General features: G+C 34.2%; 7 protein-coding genes and 1 non-coding gene across 8 annotated transcripts; 5 read left to right on the plus strand and 3 right to left on the minus strand.

The window, feature by feature from the left end:
• Positions 1-44: 44 nt before the first annotated feature.
• Positions 45-3602, minus strand: NAEGRDRAFT_51577 (uncharacterized protein; the record flags this gene model as incomplete). The annotated part of the gene is made up of 1 exon (XM_002673513.1): positions 45-3602. One exon carries the CDS (start codon positions 3600-3602, stop codon positions 45-47), a length of 3558 nt encoding a protein of 1185 aa, XP_002673559.1.
• A 1965-nt stretch (positions 3603-5567) lies between these two features.
• NAEGRDRAFT_51578 (uncharacterized protein) lies at positions 5568-6842 on the plus strand (the record flags this gene model as incomplete). Its single annotated transcript, XM_002673431.1, has 1 exon — positions 5568-6842. The coding sequence occupies one exon, from the start codon at positions 5568-5570 to the stop codon at positions 6840-6842; it is 1275 nt and encodes a 424-aa protein (XP_002673477.1).
• A 589-nt stretch (positions 6843-7431) lies between these two features.
• Positions 7432-7515, plus strand: NAEGRDRAFT_t514. The gene has a single exon. It is a non-coding gene; the product is annotated as a tRNA-Ile (tRNA).
• Positions 7516-7799: 284 nt separating this feature from the next.
• NAEGRDRAFT_80928 (histidine kinase) lies at positions 7800-10751 on the plus strand (the record flags this gene model as incomplete). Its single annotated transcript, XM_002673432.1, has 2 exons — positions 7800-8999; positions 9075-10751. 2 exons carry the CDS (start codon positions 7800-7802, stop codon positions 10749-10751), a joined length of 2877 nt encoding a protein of 958 aa, XP_002673478.1.
• Positions 10752-10804: 53 nt separating this feature from the next.
• On the minus strand, positions 10805-11885 carry NAEGRDRAFT_80929 (isoflavone reductase; the record flags this gene model as incomplete). The annotated part of the gene is made up of 1 exon (XM_002673514.1): positions 10805-11885. The coding sequence occupies one exon, from the start codon at positions 11883-11885 to the stop codon at positions 10983-10985; it is 903 nt and encodes a 300-aa protein (XP_002673560.1). The 3' UTR covers positions 10805-10982.
• A 292-nt stretch (positions 11886-12177) lies between these two features.
• NAEGRDRAFT_71435 (uncharacterized protein) lies at positions 12178-13247 on the minus strand (the record flags this gene model as incomplete). Its single annotated transcript, XM_002673515.1, has 2 exons — positions 12178-12437; positions 12485-13247. The coding sequence occupies 2 exons, from the start codon at positions 13245-13247 to the stop codon at positions 12178-12180; spliced, it is 1023 nt and encodes a 340-aa protein (XP_002673561.1).
• A 719-nt stretch (positions 13248-13966) lies between these two features.
• Positions 13967-14755, plus strand: NAEGRDRAFT_71436 (rab family small GTPase; the record flags this gene model as incomplete). The annotated part of the gene is made up of 3 exons (XM_002673433.1): positions 13967-14162; positions 14289-14588; positions 14637-14755. The coding sequence occupies 3 exons, from the start codon at positions 13967-13969 to the stop codon at positions 14753-14755; spliced, it is 615 nt and encodes a 204-aa protein (XP_002673479.1).
• Positions 14756-15556: 801 nt separating this feature from the next.
• Positions 15557-20347, plus strand: NAEGRDRAFT_71437 (uncharacterized protein; the record flags this gene model as incomplete). Its single annotated transcript, XM_002673434.1, has 1 exon — positions 15557-20347. One exon carries the CDS (start codon positions 15557-15559, stop codon positions 20345-20347), a length of 4791 nt encoding a protein of 1596 aa, XP_002673480.1.
• Positions 20348-20389: the final 42 nt, after the last annotated feature.

Raw genomic sequence — 20389 nt, forward strand, 5'->3', positions numbered from 1 at the left:
CTTTTTTGAGGATTTAATTAAGGATTTAATTACAAGAAATTTATTTAATAATATTTCACTCCATATGGTGATTCTTGATCTGAGGCAGATTGATGTACTTTTTGATGTTCTTTCCATGCCAACATTTGATGCTCTGAGGAACAGAAATAAGTTGGAGCTACATGAACACCCTTTCTTCTCAATGAAGCACAAAAGTTACATTCATACATTGATTCTTGACCACAAACAACACACGGTTGATTCACTGGGACCCTACGAGATGATTTAGTAGGAGTAGCTGGGGTAGTAGGGGTCTTGGTTGGAGTGGTGGTTTTAGTTTCTTCTTGTTTTTCACTATTTCCAAAAGGAGAAAATGCACTCTTACCAGAAGAAAAGCTTGGGAAACTGTTAGAGTTAGAAGTATTGTTAGACATGAAAGGACTGTTTGCTCCAAATCCTAATCCTCCACTCGATACAAATCCTTTGGATGGAGATGAAAAGCTTGTATTATCATTGACATTGGCAGGAGGTTGATTCCAAGTTGAAGAGCTAGATTCACTTCCCCATGTACTACCAGATTTGTTATCAAAGTATGAGAGGAATGCAGAGGATGTAGAATTGGAATTATTGTAGGCATTAATCAAATTACTTGAGGTTTTAGGAAGGGGTGGAGAAGGGGATTTTTCAGAGAGTAGTGAGTCAGTTACAGAGTTGGCAACCTCTTGGTGATGGTTTAAGGAATAAGAAGGTGAAGGAGTTGTTGAAACACTCTGGGAGAAATTATGTTGATTGGCCAAGCCAAATGCTGATGATCCAGTCATAATATCCCATGAAAAACCTCTTGGAGCATTATTTAGTGAGTTTGAATTGTCAAAGAGTTGCATTTGTGAGAATTGTGACATTTCATTGGATTGATTAGATATTGGAGAGGATGGGAATCCAAAATTACTTCTATCTTTGACTCTTGGTGAGCTCACAATAGGACTAGCTCTTGGAGTATTACTCATATTCAACCCATTATTAATCATATCAAGAGGATTCAGGGTTGGTGTTGTACTGTTTGATCCGCTTTGGCTCTTTTTAGATCCTTTAGAAAGTTGATCGAGTGAAGGATATTCCTGTTCATATTGTCTAGATGGTGCATTATTTGGAATTCCAAGTACTTGTCCTCCACCAACTGGATTTGGTATATTCATTCCTCCTATGAAAGCATTTCCTGGCATTAATCCCACTACCATATTACTAGGGTATTGAATATTTCCAATAATATTACCTCCTCTCACTAGTAAACCTCCAGGTTGTTGTGCTCCGAAATTACTTGTTGTAAACTGTTGTGGATTAGTAGTATTAGGAGGTGGTTGTTGTGGTTGTTGTTGTTGAACAATAGGAGGTTGATTAGCAAGAGCACCAAGAAGAGATGATGAAGCAAGAGGTGTTTGCCAGGCAATTGTTGGTGTTGTTTGTTGAGGATTTAAGAGTGGCGATGGTGTTGCAGATGTTAATGGAACATTAGTGTTTGGAGAAGGTATGATTACCTTATTTGGGATTGGTTGGGAAGTTGGAGTGGTGGATGAATTTGTTGTAGTCTTATTTGTAGAAGTATTCACAGTCAAGTTGGCTGTTGATTTCTTGGTATTGCTGGCTGTGGTTGTTGGTTGGACCTTAGTTGTGGTTGGAGTTGGTTTGGTATTGTTGGCAACCGAATTCTTTGTGGCATTGGATGAAGCATTTCCCTTTTTAGAGGCATCAATCCATTCCTGTTCGCTTGGTCTCGGAGTATCACATAATTTACATCTACTTAAAGAATTTACATTCAAATAGGTGCATTCACTACAGCTCCACTTGTTTGCAGAACCAGTGCTACCAGTACTAGAAAATGAATTGGTAGAACTTGTTGAACTTGTAGAATTGGTTCTTTTCCTTCCTGTTGAATAATTTGAGCTGGTTGAAGCAGGAGTTGTAGGAGCAGTACTTTTAGCTTGTTGAGCCTTTTTGGTTTGTTTTAATCGTTGTTCCTCATTATGTTCCTTAATATAAGCAGCCCACAAAGATGAAGTTCCAATAATTTCTGACATTTGATCACCAAGTTTTTCCACAGTAGGTATCAACTCAATGCACTTATCTATGAGTAATTGTTTGAGTGTTGCACTGATAGATATTATACTTTCATCATCAGGAGTTTGACTTTCAGAGGTTGTATGTAAATGCTTAGAGTTTAGTGAGGCACCCTTCTCATCATCTGGATCCAGAAGAGTAATTCCTGTCATATTCGTTGCAGGTAAATTCTGCATAAACTCTGAGGCAGAAATCAAATCTTTGTGTAACCGAATTGCAGCATTGTTGGATGTTGTAAGTTTGGATAACATTTTTTCATCGGTTATAGTTTGTATGGACTTTTGAGATCTTGGAGTTTTCCATTCTTTCAACTCGCTAATACTCTTTTTCAAACGATCTATTCTTTCCTTAATGTGTCTCACACCAGCAAAAGCCTCAATTAGTTCATAAATTTGATCTGGTGATAATTCATTTACACTAGCCATTTTACATATCGAATCGAGAATTGGAAATTCACTTGCATGATTATGACTTGATTTGTCCCAATCTTGAATGATTTCCTCAACTCGATCATCAATACTAACTTCTACCAATTTACCATTCTTTTTAGCTTGACATGTTCTGTGTTTCATATTTCTATCACCAACTACAGCAACATAATCAGCAATTGAATTTGTTATTACTTCCTGAAGATGATCAGGCTTAATAAATTCATGATCATCGGGAGAACTTGGTACCTCCTTGGTATAACAACCAAGCTGTGTATAAACATTAATACCTCTATTTAAAAATGTATCTTGAATTTGTTGAGCATAATTTCGTACTCTAACATCTGCAGCAAATAAAACAATAATATGTAATAAAGGTTTTCTACTTAAAAAGGCTTGTGTAATAGGATCTAATCCATTTTTGATATTACTTAAAGTTTCACTATGATTAGAAACATTCATTAAATTATTTGATGAAGAGTAGTGAGTGGAATGATATCTACCACCCGAAGTAGTATTAGAGGATGTTTTTGATAAAATTCTTGGATTATTTGTACTTGAGCTATTTCGTGATGAATTCGAAGAATATGAAGAATGTGTAGATCTAGGGGAAGAAACTTGAGAGGAAGATTGATTATAAGATCCACCATTATTATTTGATGATCCGTAAGAGGAAGAAACATGCTGAGATTGAAATTGGCTTGGTCTTGGTATTAAAGAAGATGAGGAATTGTTAGAGTACTTTCTTGATGATGAAGCCTTTGTACTATCTTCAGAAGTTGTACTTCTTGAATCATTTTCTTCATAATTTTCCTTACCATAGCTACTTTCATCGTCTTGATAATCATCATCATCCTCATCGTCATAATCATCCTCATGATGGCGATAAACTGGTTGTGATGAATAAGTAGTATTACTTCTATAGTTCGAATTATTATTACTATATGAATTATTACTTGAATTTACACGGTTTTGATTTTTCAATATTGTAGGTGGAGTTTTTGTATAGTCGTGAGTTTTGATATTTTTCGATGCTGTTGTTCCACCACCTCTAGAGTTATTAGTTCGGTGCTGAGTCATTTTGTTTTAAAAAGAGTGCTGATGATGAAATGTTGATACTATTATTATCAATGAAGAAAAACCTTTAAAATTGTCGGATGATCAAAAAAGCCTTGTTTTGAATATTATATTGCGCAGCACCAAATATTATTGCAATAACTTTAAAAAGGTGCAAAAAGGCTTGTTGGCTAATTTTTGAAAAATTCACTTGTTGAAAAACAAATCTATTATTTGATGTTGTTATTGTTGTAGAATTTAAAAATTGTATTCTTCTTGTTGATGATTTTTGGAAAATAAATGATGATGATGAATCTCTACAAGCCACACACAACAAAAATCGAATCTTTTTCTATTGGCAATCTTTTTCGTCCTCGAGAGAAAAGGTTATTTTTTACTATTGGTTTTTGCGCCAAGAATATTTTGAGAGTTTTGGTTGTTTCATCAACATAGCCTTGTTTGTCTAATACAGGCCAACTTGGAAGTTTACGTTTTGATCAAAGTTTAAAAAATTGAAAAAGTTCATAAGCTCGCGATGTAATAGGCTCATGATGGTTTTTTTGTTGTAGTTCATATCATTAATTAGAAGAAGGATTAAAAAAGATTAAAAAATTAGGAATGAATAATTGCATCTGCACATATTATATTATTAAATAATTAAATATAATTAATTTATGTGATGAGAAAAATTGCATTCCGAACTATGTCTTCCTCAGTAAAAACAACTGATCACACCTTACAAATTGGGAAGATGATGATAATGTGCAATTGTTTGTGGAAGGTTAATTATCTGACACATCCTAAAAGCGTGGCAACAGGGTTTCTATTCTGGTGATTAATTGGCAATTACGTACCTTAAGAAAATCATAGAAAATGCAAGGTTTGGATTCAAGAATGCTTGGACATTGGATAAGATATCTACAAAATAGTTTCTAATGAGCTACAATCCAACATGCCATATTCAGAAAGTAACTGTATTTTTTACTCTTGACCTGTTGTAAAAGTTTGTTGTACCCGAGGACCTCTCACTTATTGTTGAAATTATTACTGAAGCGCTGCTAGTTGACCAAACATTGTGTTATCCTAATACTGGTCACCAACTAACTGGCTAATCTTTAGGTACAAAAAAGACTGATTACCAAATTGTAGATACGCAACTTTTCTAACGTGCTGAAGAGCTTTGTTGGAAATATTGTTCATAATTAGCTCATACTTTTAAAAGGGCAGCTATTACCAGTTATTATGTATGTGATGACGGACAGCTGTCATTTTTACATCATGTAGAGCCAACACAATCCACAAAAAAGAACGATTAGTTGACAGAAATCATGTGACTTTTGGTATTCAGCACCAAGATAATTATTCCGCAATACAGAAACTGATAGTACGTTTTTGCATCAAAGCTTTCATTTCTTAAGAGAACTGCAACCCCTCCTCACACATTATAATTGACTATTGAAACTGGTTGTAACAAATTGCCTTTTCCTTCACTTGCTTTGTGAGTTGTTGGAACCCCACTTAATTTACCCAAGATTCTGCACGTTATCCTTTCAATATGTTTCTCTGTTGTTGGATGCAGAGCCACAAGGCAACAACATTGAGAAAAGGAAGGAATGCAAATGTGTTTCGTCTATTGAGAAGTAGCTTACCAATTTGCTTCGGACACATTGGTCCAATCATACCACAAAGAGTAGACAGCTACAAACCTTCCATTAAAAACGTAAGAGGCACTTCCATTGTTAACATCACAACTTCTCCTGTCTATTTGTTGTTTCCATCCGTAATATTGACCGACCTCACTTAACAAATTGATTTCAGACAAGAAAAAATTGTGTCAACCCTAATTGCTAGCCTAAATTTTCACACAACACACAATATTTCTCCTACAAGTCCCTCGACACTCTAATTACTACTACTTTGTGTTAACACATTTGGTCCACTTGTATCCAACAGGTTAAATAGCACAAATGTTGATTGTCTCAAATTGACATGTCTTTCCAACACCATCCCTATAATCCCAACTCTTCTAGAACAAAACGAGAACGTTTTAATTGGTCCTCTTTCATGGAGAATCAAGCTGAGGGTGTTGGTTCTTCTTCATCATCAAGTAATTCACATAATAATCAGTTATTGATTACAACTACTATTCAACCACAGCATCATCATCAACAGAATCAACAACCAACACTTTCAGATGCTTCTTCATCCAATAATTCACATGCCACCAAATCATCTCCACATGATAATTCAATTCTGATTCATCAATCCAAAAAGCAACAAGATGAAACCCCTATGAAACAACAACATTCCATGCCACGCTATTTTGGTGACACACCTTTAATGTCAGCTAGCAATTCTATGGCAACCCAACCCTCTTACATGAACGAACATCAAGGGATCCAAATACTACCCCATCCAACCACTATTATCAATCCTCCAATCACACAAACAAATATCTTGAACAGTCCCTTGACTATTCAAGGCAACAACACAATGCCCATTACCATTCAGCAACCACATGGGATTATGAGGATGACAAACAACAATACAGAGACAAGAAAGTCAAACAACAAGAAGGAATATCAACAACATGGAAAAGAGAAAGAGGAATATAATATTCGACTACCTTCCATTTTTGAATGGTGGCATGAAGATAGTCCTCCAACATCATCTAGCTCTCCTTCAAACAATCCTTTCAGTTTTCCTCCTGCTTCCACGAATACCCAATTTTTTGACAAGACTCATTCACCACCTCCTTCTTCTTCATTTGTTCCAATTTCGAATTATCATGACCAACATGCCAATTCTACTACGAGTTTTACTACTTTTCGGAAGAAACGTCATTCCCCAGATTCACATGCAGCCATATCTCACGATTTCACACAAATAGTAGCACATCAACAGCTGTTAGATAATAGTCCTCGTTCTCAATCTCCTCCAAATAATAACAATATTAATAATTTGAATAATTCTATTAACAGTAGTGGAAGACATAACACAGTAACAAGTAATATTTCTTCTACTCTAAATGCTACTCCAACAAGTCAATTATCAAAAAAGAGGAAAACCACAAAACCTACTGCCACTGTAATGATACCCTCAACGAGTTCAATCGCTCCACAACAAGATTCCTTTCTTTTACAAAATGAATATGAACAATTTAATAAGGGAGAGCATGAAATGCAGAAAAAAGGAAGAGGAGAAAAGATTTTCAAATATTCTTACTATCAATATAACAATACGAGTTCAAACAATAAGCAATAACATTTTTGACATTGAGAAAAATTTTGACATTTTCGAGAATTGTAAATAAATTAAAATTTTTATTCGAATATTTCCACATTAATACAAATACCCATATGAAAAAGTAAATGGGCATGCGAGAGCAGCGGAACATGCACAATAATGACTGGTTGTTAACTCTTTCATGTAGTTTCTTCCTTCTTGGATTTAATTCTTGCGATGGCAGTTGCCATCTTTAACATGTTATTTTGTTTTCACACAAATGTTGAGAAGCTGATTTTAATTGGAGTGAGTAGCCAGAGGGTTGTTGTTTGTGCAAGCATTAAATATTTGGGTTATTCTTGTTTGGATTACATGTAACAGAGTTGATGAACAAAATATAAATGGTCTAATTCATACTTGCTGTAAATTAATGATCCTATTAAATATCATATAATAATATTGTTGAACATCCACTTTCTGTTGTTCATGATGTAGAAAAATTGCACTGATTACATTCTCGGAGTTAAATCAATAATTTCACAGCTGTCGTTGTCGTGACATTTTTTTTCTGAATATTCTTCAAGTACCATTACTGTTCAATTATTTTATTTTTAGACATAACAACGAGGCTCATATAGCTCAGTGGTAGAGCATTTGTCTTATGAGAAATGAGGTTAGCAGATGGCCGAGGGTTCGACCCCCTCTATGAGCAGCTCAAATTTTTTTATTCAACTTTGCAATAACAGTGATTTACAGGGCTAATTAAAATAAGCAATAGCTTATTTAAGGATTTTCCAAATCATATGGAACAACTCTACACTAGTATTACATTTCCACCTATTAATCTTTTGAGATTCAGTAAGTGCTGTACCTCTAATGTACAACCTCCTCCTCCTCAATAAACATCACAACATCTACACAACCAATATATTTATCCATCAACTACAGTTGTTTTGCGAATCAAGCATTATTTTAGCCTCAATACAGCAAAAAAAAATGAAAGAGGAAATTGAGTGCGAAATTGGCTCCTCACTGCCAATTTGTTCTGTTGATGATGTTGCTGCAGTAGGTGATGGAAGATTTGAAGAGGCCGGTGCTGGTTGTAGTAGTAGCAGAGCTAGGATGGATATGAATTTAAAATTGTCATCATTAGAAAAATCATCTTTATCAGCACCTTCATCGTCAAGGCAGTTATCCACTTCTTTTGTTGGAAATAATAATAGTAGTACTAATATGATGGTTGTTCAACAACAACAACAACAACAACAGCCGAGGAATAATTTTGACGGCAATGGTTTAAAGCAAGAAAAACCATCAACACAATTAGTGGAATCGAAACCGAGAACGGACTATCCAGATTATCATCAAGACAAGAATGGAAAGAAATATGTAAATAATCAAGAAGAAGAAATTCAAAAGAAGAGTAGACTGCGGAAATTATATATTAAATACTTTAGGAATGTTTTTTTGGCTGATGAAGACGATCAATTGAAATATCAAATGAAAATACGAGCAGCAGAGGAGCAATACAAGATACTAATACTTTTAGGACTTAGTTTGAATTTAATCACGTCAATATTCTATATTGAATGGAATTTTATTAGACAAGTCAACTTTTTCTCATTGTGCTTCCTTGACACCTTTTTGGATATTGTGGTGCAGTTATTACTAATATTTTGTGGAGCTGCAAAGGATTTGCCAACACTGGAATTGGCTCACGTTTTTAAGAATTTAATTTTGGGCTCAGTGAGAGCTGTTAATCAAATCTATTCAGGGTTCTACTCACCCATATGGATAATGAATGGCTTTGCATTGCTTATATTTTCTCATGTGGCGTTTTTCAGAAATTCACTCTCTCTTATATCCTGTCTGACCCTCATTTTCAGTTCCATGTTTGGGCAGTATGTATCTTTCCAAGTAATGTTTTCAGAAGTGGAGAGGGGAGGAAGATTCATCACACTCACTCATCTTGAGAAGCAAACACCACACATGCATATGGTCTTGAATTCATCTATTTATTTACAAACTATTCTACAAAATACCATTATACAGGTGTTCATTCTTGCATTGGGAATCATGTTCTCGAGAGATGTTGAAGAGCAGTACAGTAGAAGTATCCGATTTGAATATCAAATCAAAACTGAAAGGTTTTTAAATGCATCAAAAACCAAGTTTATTGGAAACTTGTCTCATGAGGTGAGTGCTATTCTATTATTTGTACATTTTCAATTAATAACTATTTAAATTAATTATTTTAATTTTGAAAAATAGATGAGGAATCCATTACATGGAATGATTGGAATTATTGAAATTTTGAAAATAGAAATTAAAAAGATTATTGACACACTGAGCCAAACGGATTTTAACAAACATGAAACAAGAGAACCAGTAATTAAGGAGGTAATCTCTGCTAGTGAATCGAACATTGACCTCATCGATGATATACACAGTAATGCAAGAATGCTCTTGAATATATTTTCCAATTCGCTTCAAATAAGTAGTCTCGAGTTGGGTCAATTGAAATTGAATTATAGCCACTTCAACATTCTGGAAATGAGCGATTCCATCATTTCAGTGTTTTCAACCATTGCAAGAGACAAGGGTCTTGTACTTCAGTCATTCTTTGATGTTGAAAATGTTCCAATCGTACTCAAAGCAGACTCGGTAAGACTCTCTCAAATTTTAATCAATATTGTATCCAATAGTGTCAAGTATACAAGGAATGGAAAGGTTATCTTCACTTGTGGAACAGTTGACAGATCAGATGCAGACTTTCCATTCAAAGAAGAGAGGATTTCTCTCGATATTGGAGAATCTGAGCCTATTGAAGAGGATAATATTTGCTTTTTAAAAATTGAGTGTAAAGATACAGGAATTGGAATTGCTCCTGATCAGTTGGAAAAGTTATTTGAACCTTTTCATATTGTTGAGGAAAAGACTGTGAAACAAAATATGGAATTTGATAGGTACTATACCCAATCCGTTGTTAACACTAACAATTCATTCAACGATAGACACGGCCTCGGATTGAGCATCTCCCACAAATTGATTCAATTAATGAGGGGAAAGATTATTGTAAAGAGTAAAGTCAATGAAGGAACGACAATCACTCTCTACATTCCAACAATCAAAATTCCACAAGAGGAATCGAAACAGTATTCTGAATGCATACATAATAAGATTAAAGAATTGGAAACGAGCGATGTCAGAGAAGTATTAATTTTAGACGACGATGACGGAGTGAAAGATGTTCTTCACAAGTATTGTGCATTTGTTTTCAAAAAACCAATCAGAGAACTATCCACTGAGAAGGATGCCATAGATTTTTTCAATAGCACAACCAATCTTAATAATTGTTTGATACTGTACAATTCAAACAAGTTTTCCTCTCCGTTCTCCATGAATATTAATGCGAAGGAAAATATCATCATTCAGCTTTGTTCTCGATCAACAACATCCAATTTGAACTCTAACACACTCTATCTTCCTTTCAAATTTGAAAAGTTTATCAATATTTTGTACAATAATATTGTTGTAAAGAATAAGGAAAATGACAAGTCATTCCATATTGATAAGGTTGCAAATGGCGCCAAGAGAGCTCTCGTTGTCGATGATAATGATGTCAATAGAAAAGTACTTCAGAAATTAATGACCCTTCTTGGCTTTGAAGTGGAAACAGCTGCTGATGGTTTGGAAGCTTTTGAGATGGTGAAAAAAACGTCAAGACCATACGATATTATTCTAATGGATCTGCTAATGCCAGTCCTTTGCGGAAAGGAGAGCTGCAAACTCATGAGAGATTTAAAATGCTCTGCCAAGATTATTGCTGTCACTGCAAACATTTGGGAAAGCATGGATACCATTCAACAGGCAGGATTTGATTCTGTTTTGAGGAAACCAGTCATGCTTAATGACCTCCGAAAAGAACTCTCTAAATATCTTAACTAGATGGAATTTAATGATTATTTAATTTACTGCTTCAATTAATGTGGACGGATCGTAAAAGTAATAACAATTCTTGATGATTTTTCAAAACATAATTAGTTGGATGTATTCTCCAATAATTGATTGACACTATCCGATATCAATTTACCAGTGATCTCTATTGACAGAGTTATATTTTGAATAAGAGAGAAATTATTAGATATTATTCTTGATAATTTACAATGCTATTTCATTTTATTGATTCTTTGCATATTCAATCAAAGAAGTTGGCTTTACATCAAAGAGATTATTATCAAGCTTTTCAACAAGTGACTTTCCAGAAACAATTCCCCATTTCAATTGACTAAAAGCGATTGAAAGGAATTCTTCAGGAGCAAAACCATTCTTCAACTTTTCTTGGATTTGGTTGAGTAAATCTTGAGCTGATCCAGCACGAACCAAAGTTGCTTGTGGACCCACAACAATGTCAGCCACTTCTTTCAAGGTCAATTCATCACCTGCAATGTTAATTGATTTGTTTTTCAAGTTTGGATTCAAAGCAGCTTGAACAACATATTTGGCAATATCAGCAGTGTCAGTCAATTGAACCTTACCATGTAAATCTCCATAATATTTGTAAGAATCACCTTCCTTTTCAAAGAGGAAGTTTGGATAGAATGCAAACTTGTAGAAAATACTTGTATGAATCAGTAAATAGTCAACTTGAGTTTGATTCTTCAAGTCAACAACAAGTTTCTTCTTTGGATCATTGAGAAGAAGTTCACCAAATTCGAAATTTTCATAATTTGAACCAAAGCTTGATGGAATAAACTTGTTTACACCAGCCAACTTGGCAGCATTCAACAATTTCAATTGACCATCATAGAAAACTGAATGATCACCAGAAACTGCACTCACAATGACTTGAATTCCCTTCAATGATTGAGCCAATTCTTCAACAGTTGAACCAACAACATCTCCTTCAATCAAGTGAGCTCCCAACTTGACCAATTCTTCAACCTTTGTTTCACTTCCCTTTCTAACAAGAATGTGAGTTTTAACACCTGATTGACTAAGGAATGCTTTAGTAATTTGAGAACCAAGGAAACCACTGGCACCAACAATGACAACAGATGAATAATTATTAGAGTCAGACATTTTAATATATTTGTTTTGATTGTTTTTTTTAAAGTTTGTTATTTTGTTTGGCAAAGACTTATTGCGAAAGAAATATCTATTTATATTATTGGAAGAAGATAGATTATACGCACGGATCCAGGTCCGTAATGAGGACAGTTTCTGATAACCGGTCAAGAAAATGGCAAAGTTGACATGTCATGATGGAAATTCCTTTCTGTGAAATGTTAGAAATTTCAAAGAACTTAAAAATCCAAATGGAAAATTCCAAAAATTATTTAATAATTCTTTTCATTGTAATAAATTTACATGTTTATTCCATGAAAGATTTAATAATTGTTTGACTGTCAGTAATCTTCTTCTTTGGATCAGCAATTGGAAGAATGGAACCATCTTGACATTGAATATACAACACAGATTCATCATTTGAAAGTTTCATTGCTTGGAATTTGGAAATTGATTCAGGTCTTGCTGTAGATCCATAATTTTCAGAATCCAAATTAATGTAGTGAATATTGTCACTAGTCAAAACCAATAACAAGTGTCTACTTGGTGACATGAACATATCCAATACTATTTCAATTAACAATTCTCATGAAAATTAATCTATGAACACTTACCTTTTTCACATGATGGAATAGTTCTGAAATTGTACATTGGAGAAACGTCACTCATCAAGAACATGAACATGTTGTGATATTCTCCCTTTCTGGACCCATTAATCTTCTTGCAATTAACAAAATCAGGAGTATTCTCATCTGCATGAATAAACACAACATTGGCATCATGTGAAACCAAAGCATGATGAATTCCAAATTCTTTAAACTTGTCAAATGAATAGAGATGATCTTCAACCACTCTCTTTTTGACAATCTTGTTAAAAGTAACAGATCTCAATCGGTAGTCATTGCAGAACATGTAAACCTTATTACCTTTGCCACCTTCGACCATGAAATTGAAACTTGTGCAAGTGGTGGTGCTGTCAGGGAAAATTTTGACAGCTTCAATCAGTTTGACAATTTCACTGCCATTCCAATCAAAGCGAATGTAGGTGGCATCTTTAAGGAAGACGAAAGCAGTTCCAAATTGGAATTTGATACTTTGAATTCCATGCATGGCGATACTGTAAAGTTTAGTCAAAGTTTCGTAATTCCAAATGGCCAATTCGCTCTCAGTCCATGAGAAACCAACTTGATAGTCATCACTGTGGGTGATACCCAAGACTTTACCTTCATGAATCTTGTTTCGAATAGGTGTGCCATGGGAAGCAGCAGAATCATTTAATGTGATAGACGAAAGTGTACCATCTTCTCTACCAATAATTAACTGTTGAGTAGTATTTGAATTGTTTGGCTTGAAAGCGTAAAAGGCAGTGAATGACATTTTTTTAAATAAATCAAAGCAATGATGATCGTTTGATTTGATTTGAGAGTCAATTGAGTGTTAAATACCTAAGGCATCAAATCTCGAGATATGCAAATGAATGTTTCAGCACATTTTCAATGTTGTTAATACGAGTTGTGCAAGGCAAGAATGGAAATATCCAGCAAGATACTGCAACACTGTTGTCGCATTTATACACTTGTTTTTGTCCGTTTTACAATTACAGCTCACCGCTCCAATTAGCCGTTTAAAAAAATAAAAAAATTCTAATATAATATGAAAATTTTAATTTAAAAAAAAATCACCAATGCTCACTGATTAGATCCTTACCACAAGGGATGAAGGTCATCAAAGAGGTGTTTACACCGATAAGTACATCTGAATATTGAAAAGGAAGTTGTATCTTATTCTCTTGCAAGCTTGAATATTATTAGCTGAAGCTGTTCATCACGGATAATACCTCTACTAACACATGGTGATGAAAAATAATAATATTATTTAAATATATCTAATATATTATTCAACAACCTCCGTGGAGATTGAACATGAAAAAATCTTACGAACAAACTGAATTTCCGCCACTAATACGAAAAATATCAAAAACCAAAAAAAATTGGCGCTTTTTCATTGGTTCATCACGCGTATTTTTTGATCATCATCAAATATTATTTATAATTTAATTATTCTTTAATAAAAAACCAAACACATAATTGTTAACAATGTCAAAGAAGGAACTTTTAAAGGTTATTGTCTTGGGAGATTCTTCCGTTGGTAAGACTAGTTTGATGAATCAGTTCGTTAGTAAAAAGTTTTCAACTCAATACAAGGCTACTATTGGAGCAGACTTTTTAACGAAGGAGGTTATGATTGAAGATAAGATGTGTTCCTTGTCAATTTGGGATACTGCTGGTCAAGGTTTGTTTATTGGATATTTAAATTTATTATAATTATTAATAACGAATTTATTGTTGAACGTTTCTAAATATTATTACTAATATTATTGGATAAATACATATTCTTATTGGAAATAATATCAAACAGAACGTTTCCACAGTTTGGGATTTGCATTCTTTAGAGGATCCGATGCTTGTGTACTTGTTTTTGATATTACTGTACCAAAGACATTTGAAAATGTTAATAATTGGAGAGATGAATTCTTGATGCAAACCACTCCAGAAGATCCTGATAATTTCCCATTCGTACTCATTGGAAACAAGGTTGACATGGAAAACATGAGACAAGTCCAACAAAAACAGGTCACTAATTGGTGTAGAAGTAAGGGCAATATTCCATATTTTGAATGTAGTGCCAAGGATGGTACCAATGTAGAAAATGCCTTTGGTATGTAGACAAGTTTGTTATTATGTTGTTAATAATTGTGAATTGTAGTAACTTTGGCAAAGAGAGCATTATCAGTGGCTAAGGAAGATATTATTCAAAGAAATGAAGGGTTGACAGACTTTGGAGACGAACCAAAGCCTCAACAAAACACTGGTTGTTCTTGTTAATTATAAGCAAGAGATTAACTTGTAATTGTATCATACTATCTAATTTATACACATATTTGTACATATTTTCTACTTTATAAATTATTGTTTGATTTTACACGAATTGATAATATTATAAATACTGACAACTTTAATTGTCCTTTAATCTCTTAATATCCCTAAAAACCTAACCCTTGACATGATGAAATAATTACATTTACAATTGTCTCTATATTAGAGAATTTAAGATTTGGATAAACAGTTGTGCCATAACTACTTTACCTGGCTTATGGCTTGTGTTAAAATAAGGTTAAAATCAAAAGAAAGACTAAAATTTCCTAAAATACAATGGATACCTAGTTGGATGGAGGCCATTTCATGCCTTAATGGAGGCATGAATTTTGCCATTCTTCATTTCGCATCTCTTTTACCATTCCAATCAAGTTACCGCATGTGTAATATAGAATTATCACATCCAATATTATACCTCTATAACATTTATAATAATCTCAATAATTCAACAAACAATTAATCATTTAATGTGATAAATACCTCTCCTTAAGATAGTGGGTTCAATACGGGAAATATATTTTACCTGCGATTTTTTGAAAACGCCAAAAACCAATTCACTTCCTTAATTAGCCCTCGAATTTCAAGTTTGGTTTTCTCCTCCTACGTAAAAAACAAAAGAAAAACGCCAAAATCTTAAAAACCCCTTAACAAATCAACCTTAATTGCCGAGTTGAATCTTGAAACAAACTCTAAACTCTATATTTTACAGAGAAAAGTAGCTTGTTAAATATTGATTGATTAATAATAATAATGGAGGAGAAGAAGGTGATTAACAGTATTACCATTTCATCTTCGGACGCCAGCAATGAAGAGTTTCTAGATTATAAAAACCCTCATGAATCCAATTCGGTAGGAGGACATAACGAGAGTGGTAACAATGTAAGAAATACTAATAATACTGTGGGAGCACCATCACACATTGGTGGTGGCTCATCAACAATATCATCGGGTCAACAATCATCAGCTCTCACTGGTAATAACAAATTTATAACTCTGAGAGAAACCCTATTTCAATTCCTAATATCACTTAATGTTAAAACGCCTAAGGTTAATTCCAAAAGAGGTGCCTTTATTAATTTTCTCTTATACTCATACCTATTGTATATAACTGTGATTATTTCTTCGAGCCCTAGCTTGATATCACAAGATCCAACAACCTCTACATCATCATCATTGAATAGTTCTAATAGTATGTTATGGGGAGGTATTCCTGGATGGATTTGGAGAGTACTCTTCTATCCAATCAATCTAGGGGCTGAACATTATCCGTATGAGGCAATTGTTTCACTCTTGGCTATATTTGTGGCCATTGAGGGAATGGCCTTATTTTTCTTCTACTTGTTCAAAGTTTTTGTAGATAGGGGAAGTAAGGTCGTGCCTAGAATGAGGATAGCGCTTAGGATATTCTCTATGGTCGTATTATTCCTTTCTCCCTTCATTGTTTGGATACACTCCATTCCTATGGCTATCTATTCTTCAAATGGGTCATTGACTCACTTTCCAACCATTCAGTACAATTCTCCAATGAACATTGCAGCTATAGTCATTGGATGTGTTGGCATAGTACTAACAATTATTATAACACTGATAGGATCCTATATTGTTGTGGAAACAATACCTCCTTCGTTGAGATATATCTTTTTTGCTGCTGAAAGAGTTTACCCTCTCACTGCCTTATTCATTTTCAACCAATTATCAGTTTTACTCACTGTAATATGTGATGTGAATTATGTAATTGTTGGCTCCTCTTTAAAAATAGTTCTTTCACTGCTATTGATTGGAATTTTTGCTAATCGATTGCCATTCTTTAAGAGATTTGAAAATTCAATATTGATTGGAATTTTATGTGCCCGAGTTGTTGGATCGATTGGTCCAATAGTTAGTCATTCAATATTAGTGAATAGTAGTGGTCTTTCTTCTCAATTGGTGGAGACAATTGGCGGATCTGTTACTGGAGGAACATTGGTGTTAATGATTGGATTTTTCATTCTCTCAACAACAATATTTCAAATTTACCTTATTTTGATGACAAGAGGTGTTAAAAAATCCCTCAGAGAATTATTCAACAACAGAAAAACCTCCAAAACAGAGAGTATCAAATATTACATGAACTGTGAGGAAACACATACTTTGAAAAAGTTGCTCACCTTTATGAAATTTTCCTTAAATAGTTTTGAAGAGAAGGAAGATTCAGATTTTGAGATTTGTAACAATTTAGTTCAGAGCTGTATGAATACCAAAGTTGCAATTGATGTTGAATATTTAATCTTATCAGGAATGTACTTTGGTTTCTTTGGCGATGCTGATGCTAATTTGACGAATTCTGTGATTTCGATTGGAATAATGACGAGAGGATTGAAGCACCAACCTAACATTATTCAAAAATTCCACATTATTCTAAGAACGAGGGAGATTGAATCCATAGCCTCTCAATCCAATGCTTTCAACCTTGAACTCAAGCAACAAATGAGCTCTCTGGATAAGAAACAAGTTCTCATCATGTATTTTCACAGAGAATTCTTCAAAGAACTCTTGAGTGATAAGCCACACATTGTCAAATTGGAAAATATTAACAGAACTGTCACTAAAATGGTGAATGACTGTGATAATAGATATAGAAATTTGGCAGCCATGCACCGAAACAACAAGACTCTGTTAAGATCATATGCTGTATATTTGGAAACCTTGCGTTTTGAAAAGGAGGCAGCTCAAGAATTATATGAAGAAGCCAATACTCTCGAGGAGGAAGAAGTCAAGAGAGGAAGAAGACCCACTCACAAAACAAGTCGTTTCTTTGTCCCTCAAAAAGGTGGTTCTAGAAATAGAGTCTTTCCAGTAACAACCACTTCAGAAATGAGAAGGGATTTCACACCCGCTAATGATGACGTTCAAGAGATGGTTATTGTCGATGAAGAGAATTGGGATTCTGTCAGTGCCATGCAAGATGAAGGAACCAAGAAGGAGATTGTCTATCGAATGGCTCTCAATTCACCAGATGACAATAAGAATTACACAATTTGGTTTGCTCTATTTTGCTTTTTCACAGTCATTGTATTCGTTACTTGTTTGGCAACTTCATTATCAATCAATGACGAAACTTCGAAGAGAGTTTCACTTCAGGAGACAGTTTGCAGTTTGAGTTCAATACCTTCATTGATGGCTCAACAAATGAGAGCCATTCTAGCCAAGTTCAATCACGCCTCACATCCAGAGGATTTGGTTGAATTGGAAATTATCAAGTCAGTTTCTAGAAAACAAATAGAATATCTAATATCCAAGGTACAGCTTGTGCAATATGCTTCTACATCTGGGGCTTTTATTGAACAAGTTGTCAAGACCTATACGGATCAGAGTTGGGACTATTACATTCCCACAAAACAATTTGATGAATTGGCAGATCCATTGTATGATATTGGTAACTCATCGGTTGGTCAATTTGTAGATATGATTATTGATTCAGGAAGTGATATTATTGATGGAATGGAGGATTTAACCACTTTCAATAAGACTCTATCCAATTATCCGTTTCTTCTCATCTTCCTTAATAGAAAGCACTTGACAGAGGCATTTGATTCATTTTGTGTAACTTTTATTGAAGGATCAAAATATAGCTCCCAACAAGGAAGTATAATTTTTCACAGCGTTTGTTGTGGAGTTTTGGGACTTTACCTTGTATTCACCTCTATTTATCTTTTCGTGCTGAGAACAGAACTATTACAATTACACAGAATATTCAATAAGGTTTTCACAAAGGTTCCCAAAGATGAGACTGGTAAAATTTTCCATTCATTTGATAAGAAGGTCGAAGATGAAATTAGAAAAGAGAATAGAACTATTTTCACACCGCAGGCAATGTTCTTGTCTTTCACAATTGCCACTATTGTGGTAGTGGTTATTGTAACCATTTTGGTAATTGTAGAATTCAATATCAATGCTAGATCTGCAGAGTCGACCATGTTAGCAACCAATTCTATGAATACCGTAGTATTAAGCTCCATGGTTGTTAATTTTAACTTGTTAGAAATGATATTAGAAAGTCATTTGTATCCAATACCACAAGAAACCATCAAGAAGATTAATATTGAACAGCTGGCTATAGCGAACTTTGCTTGGAGAGCTATTTCTGTAGGAAGTGAATCGAATAATTACAAGAGTTCCATCTATGGAGTTTATGAAGAAATTGATCAGTTATTGAAAGGCAGTTGTGTGAATGCTACAGGCTCACCTGAAAGGCTGACAAACACTACTGAAATGATGGCAGTTCTAGATTGTATGGGAATGGAAGATTTAGTAGATATGTTTGTTTCTCATGCTACTGAATTCAATCAAGATTTTGCTGTCTCACTTAACGAACCTGAAACTGAAGTGGAAAATTACTTTTCACATATTTATTATGTTTCGATTTATCTTTCACAAAAATTATTTGAATTTATCAAGACATTTGTTTCACATTCAAAGAATGCATCAATTGTCATTACATATGCATCTTGCTTTGGTGGATTGGGTATTGTTTTGGTTCTATTCTACTTTTCCTATACATTCCTTCAAAACTTTTGGGATGAAAAGCATCATGCTAGAACAATGCTCAACTATGTTAAGTGGAATATTTTGGAACAGAATAGAGAGCTTAATCAATTTGTTATTTCACACGAAATTGGTGGATTTACCTATTCCACTGTTGAAAAGATTGCAAATAAGGTAAAGAAAGGGATGAGTAGTGAAGAGGAGGAGGCAGAAGATCCAATGTCAATGACCATCTCAATTCTAAATGCAACCACAGATGGTAGTGTTATTTGTAATCATGAAGGTGCTATTCAAGTGTTCAACAATGCAGCTGAAGATATGTTTGGATGTAGAAAGAGTCAAGTTGTTGGTCTCGATATTTCAAATCTGTTCTCTATGGAGGATCAACCAAGAGTTTTGAAATTTATTACCTTAATGAATTCATCCAGCAATGTAGGAGGAGAGGTATTGGAAATAGATTGTCAGAGAAGAAACCAGACTATTTTCCCTGCCAAAGTCACTCTATGTGTCAGCTACTATAATAAGAAACCAATTTTTTCATGTTTCATTAGAGATGTTACAATGGAAAAGAAGCAAAATGCACTGATTCAAGAAGAAAAGAAGAAGAGTGAAGAACTCTTGTTGAATATTCTTCCAAAACCAGTTGCTCATAGATTGATGGAAGGTGAAAGAAATATTTCAGAAAAGTTTGGAGATGTTTCTGTTTTCTTTTCAGATATGGTTGGATTTACCAAATTTTCATCCCAGATGGAAGCTTCTGATTTGGTCACCATGTTAAATCAAATTGTGGAGGGATTTGATTCTCTCACTGATAGGCATGGATTGGATAAGATTAAAACCATTGGTGATGCCTTCTTTGCTGTAGGAGGTTTATATGCTTCAAAATCGAGCGACCATCCTGAGAGAGCTTTGAAATTCTCAATTGATGTTTTTGGATTTTTGAATCAATTTAATAAGAATGAAAAGAGGAATATTAATATTCGTATTGGACTTCATACCGGACCGTGTGGTAAGTAGTAACATGTTTATTCATGAATACTGAAAATTAAAGTTGGTGGA

The sequence above is a fragment of the Naegleria gruberi genome (assembly GCF_000004985.1).
Source record: "Naegleria gruberi genomic scaffold NAEGRscaffold_46, whole genome shotgun sequence".
In the NCBI taxonomy this organism is placed as follows: Eukaryota; Heterolobosea; class Eutetramitea; order Acrasida; family Naegleriidae; genus Naegleria; species Naegleria gruberi.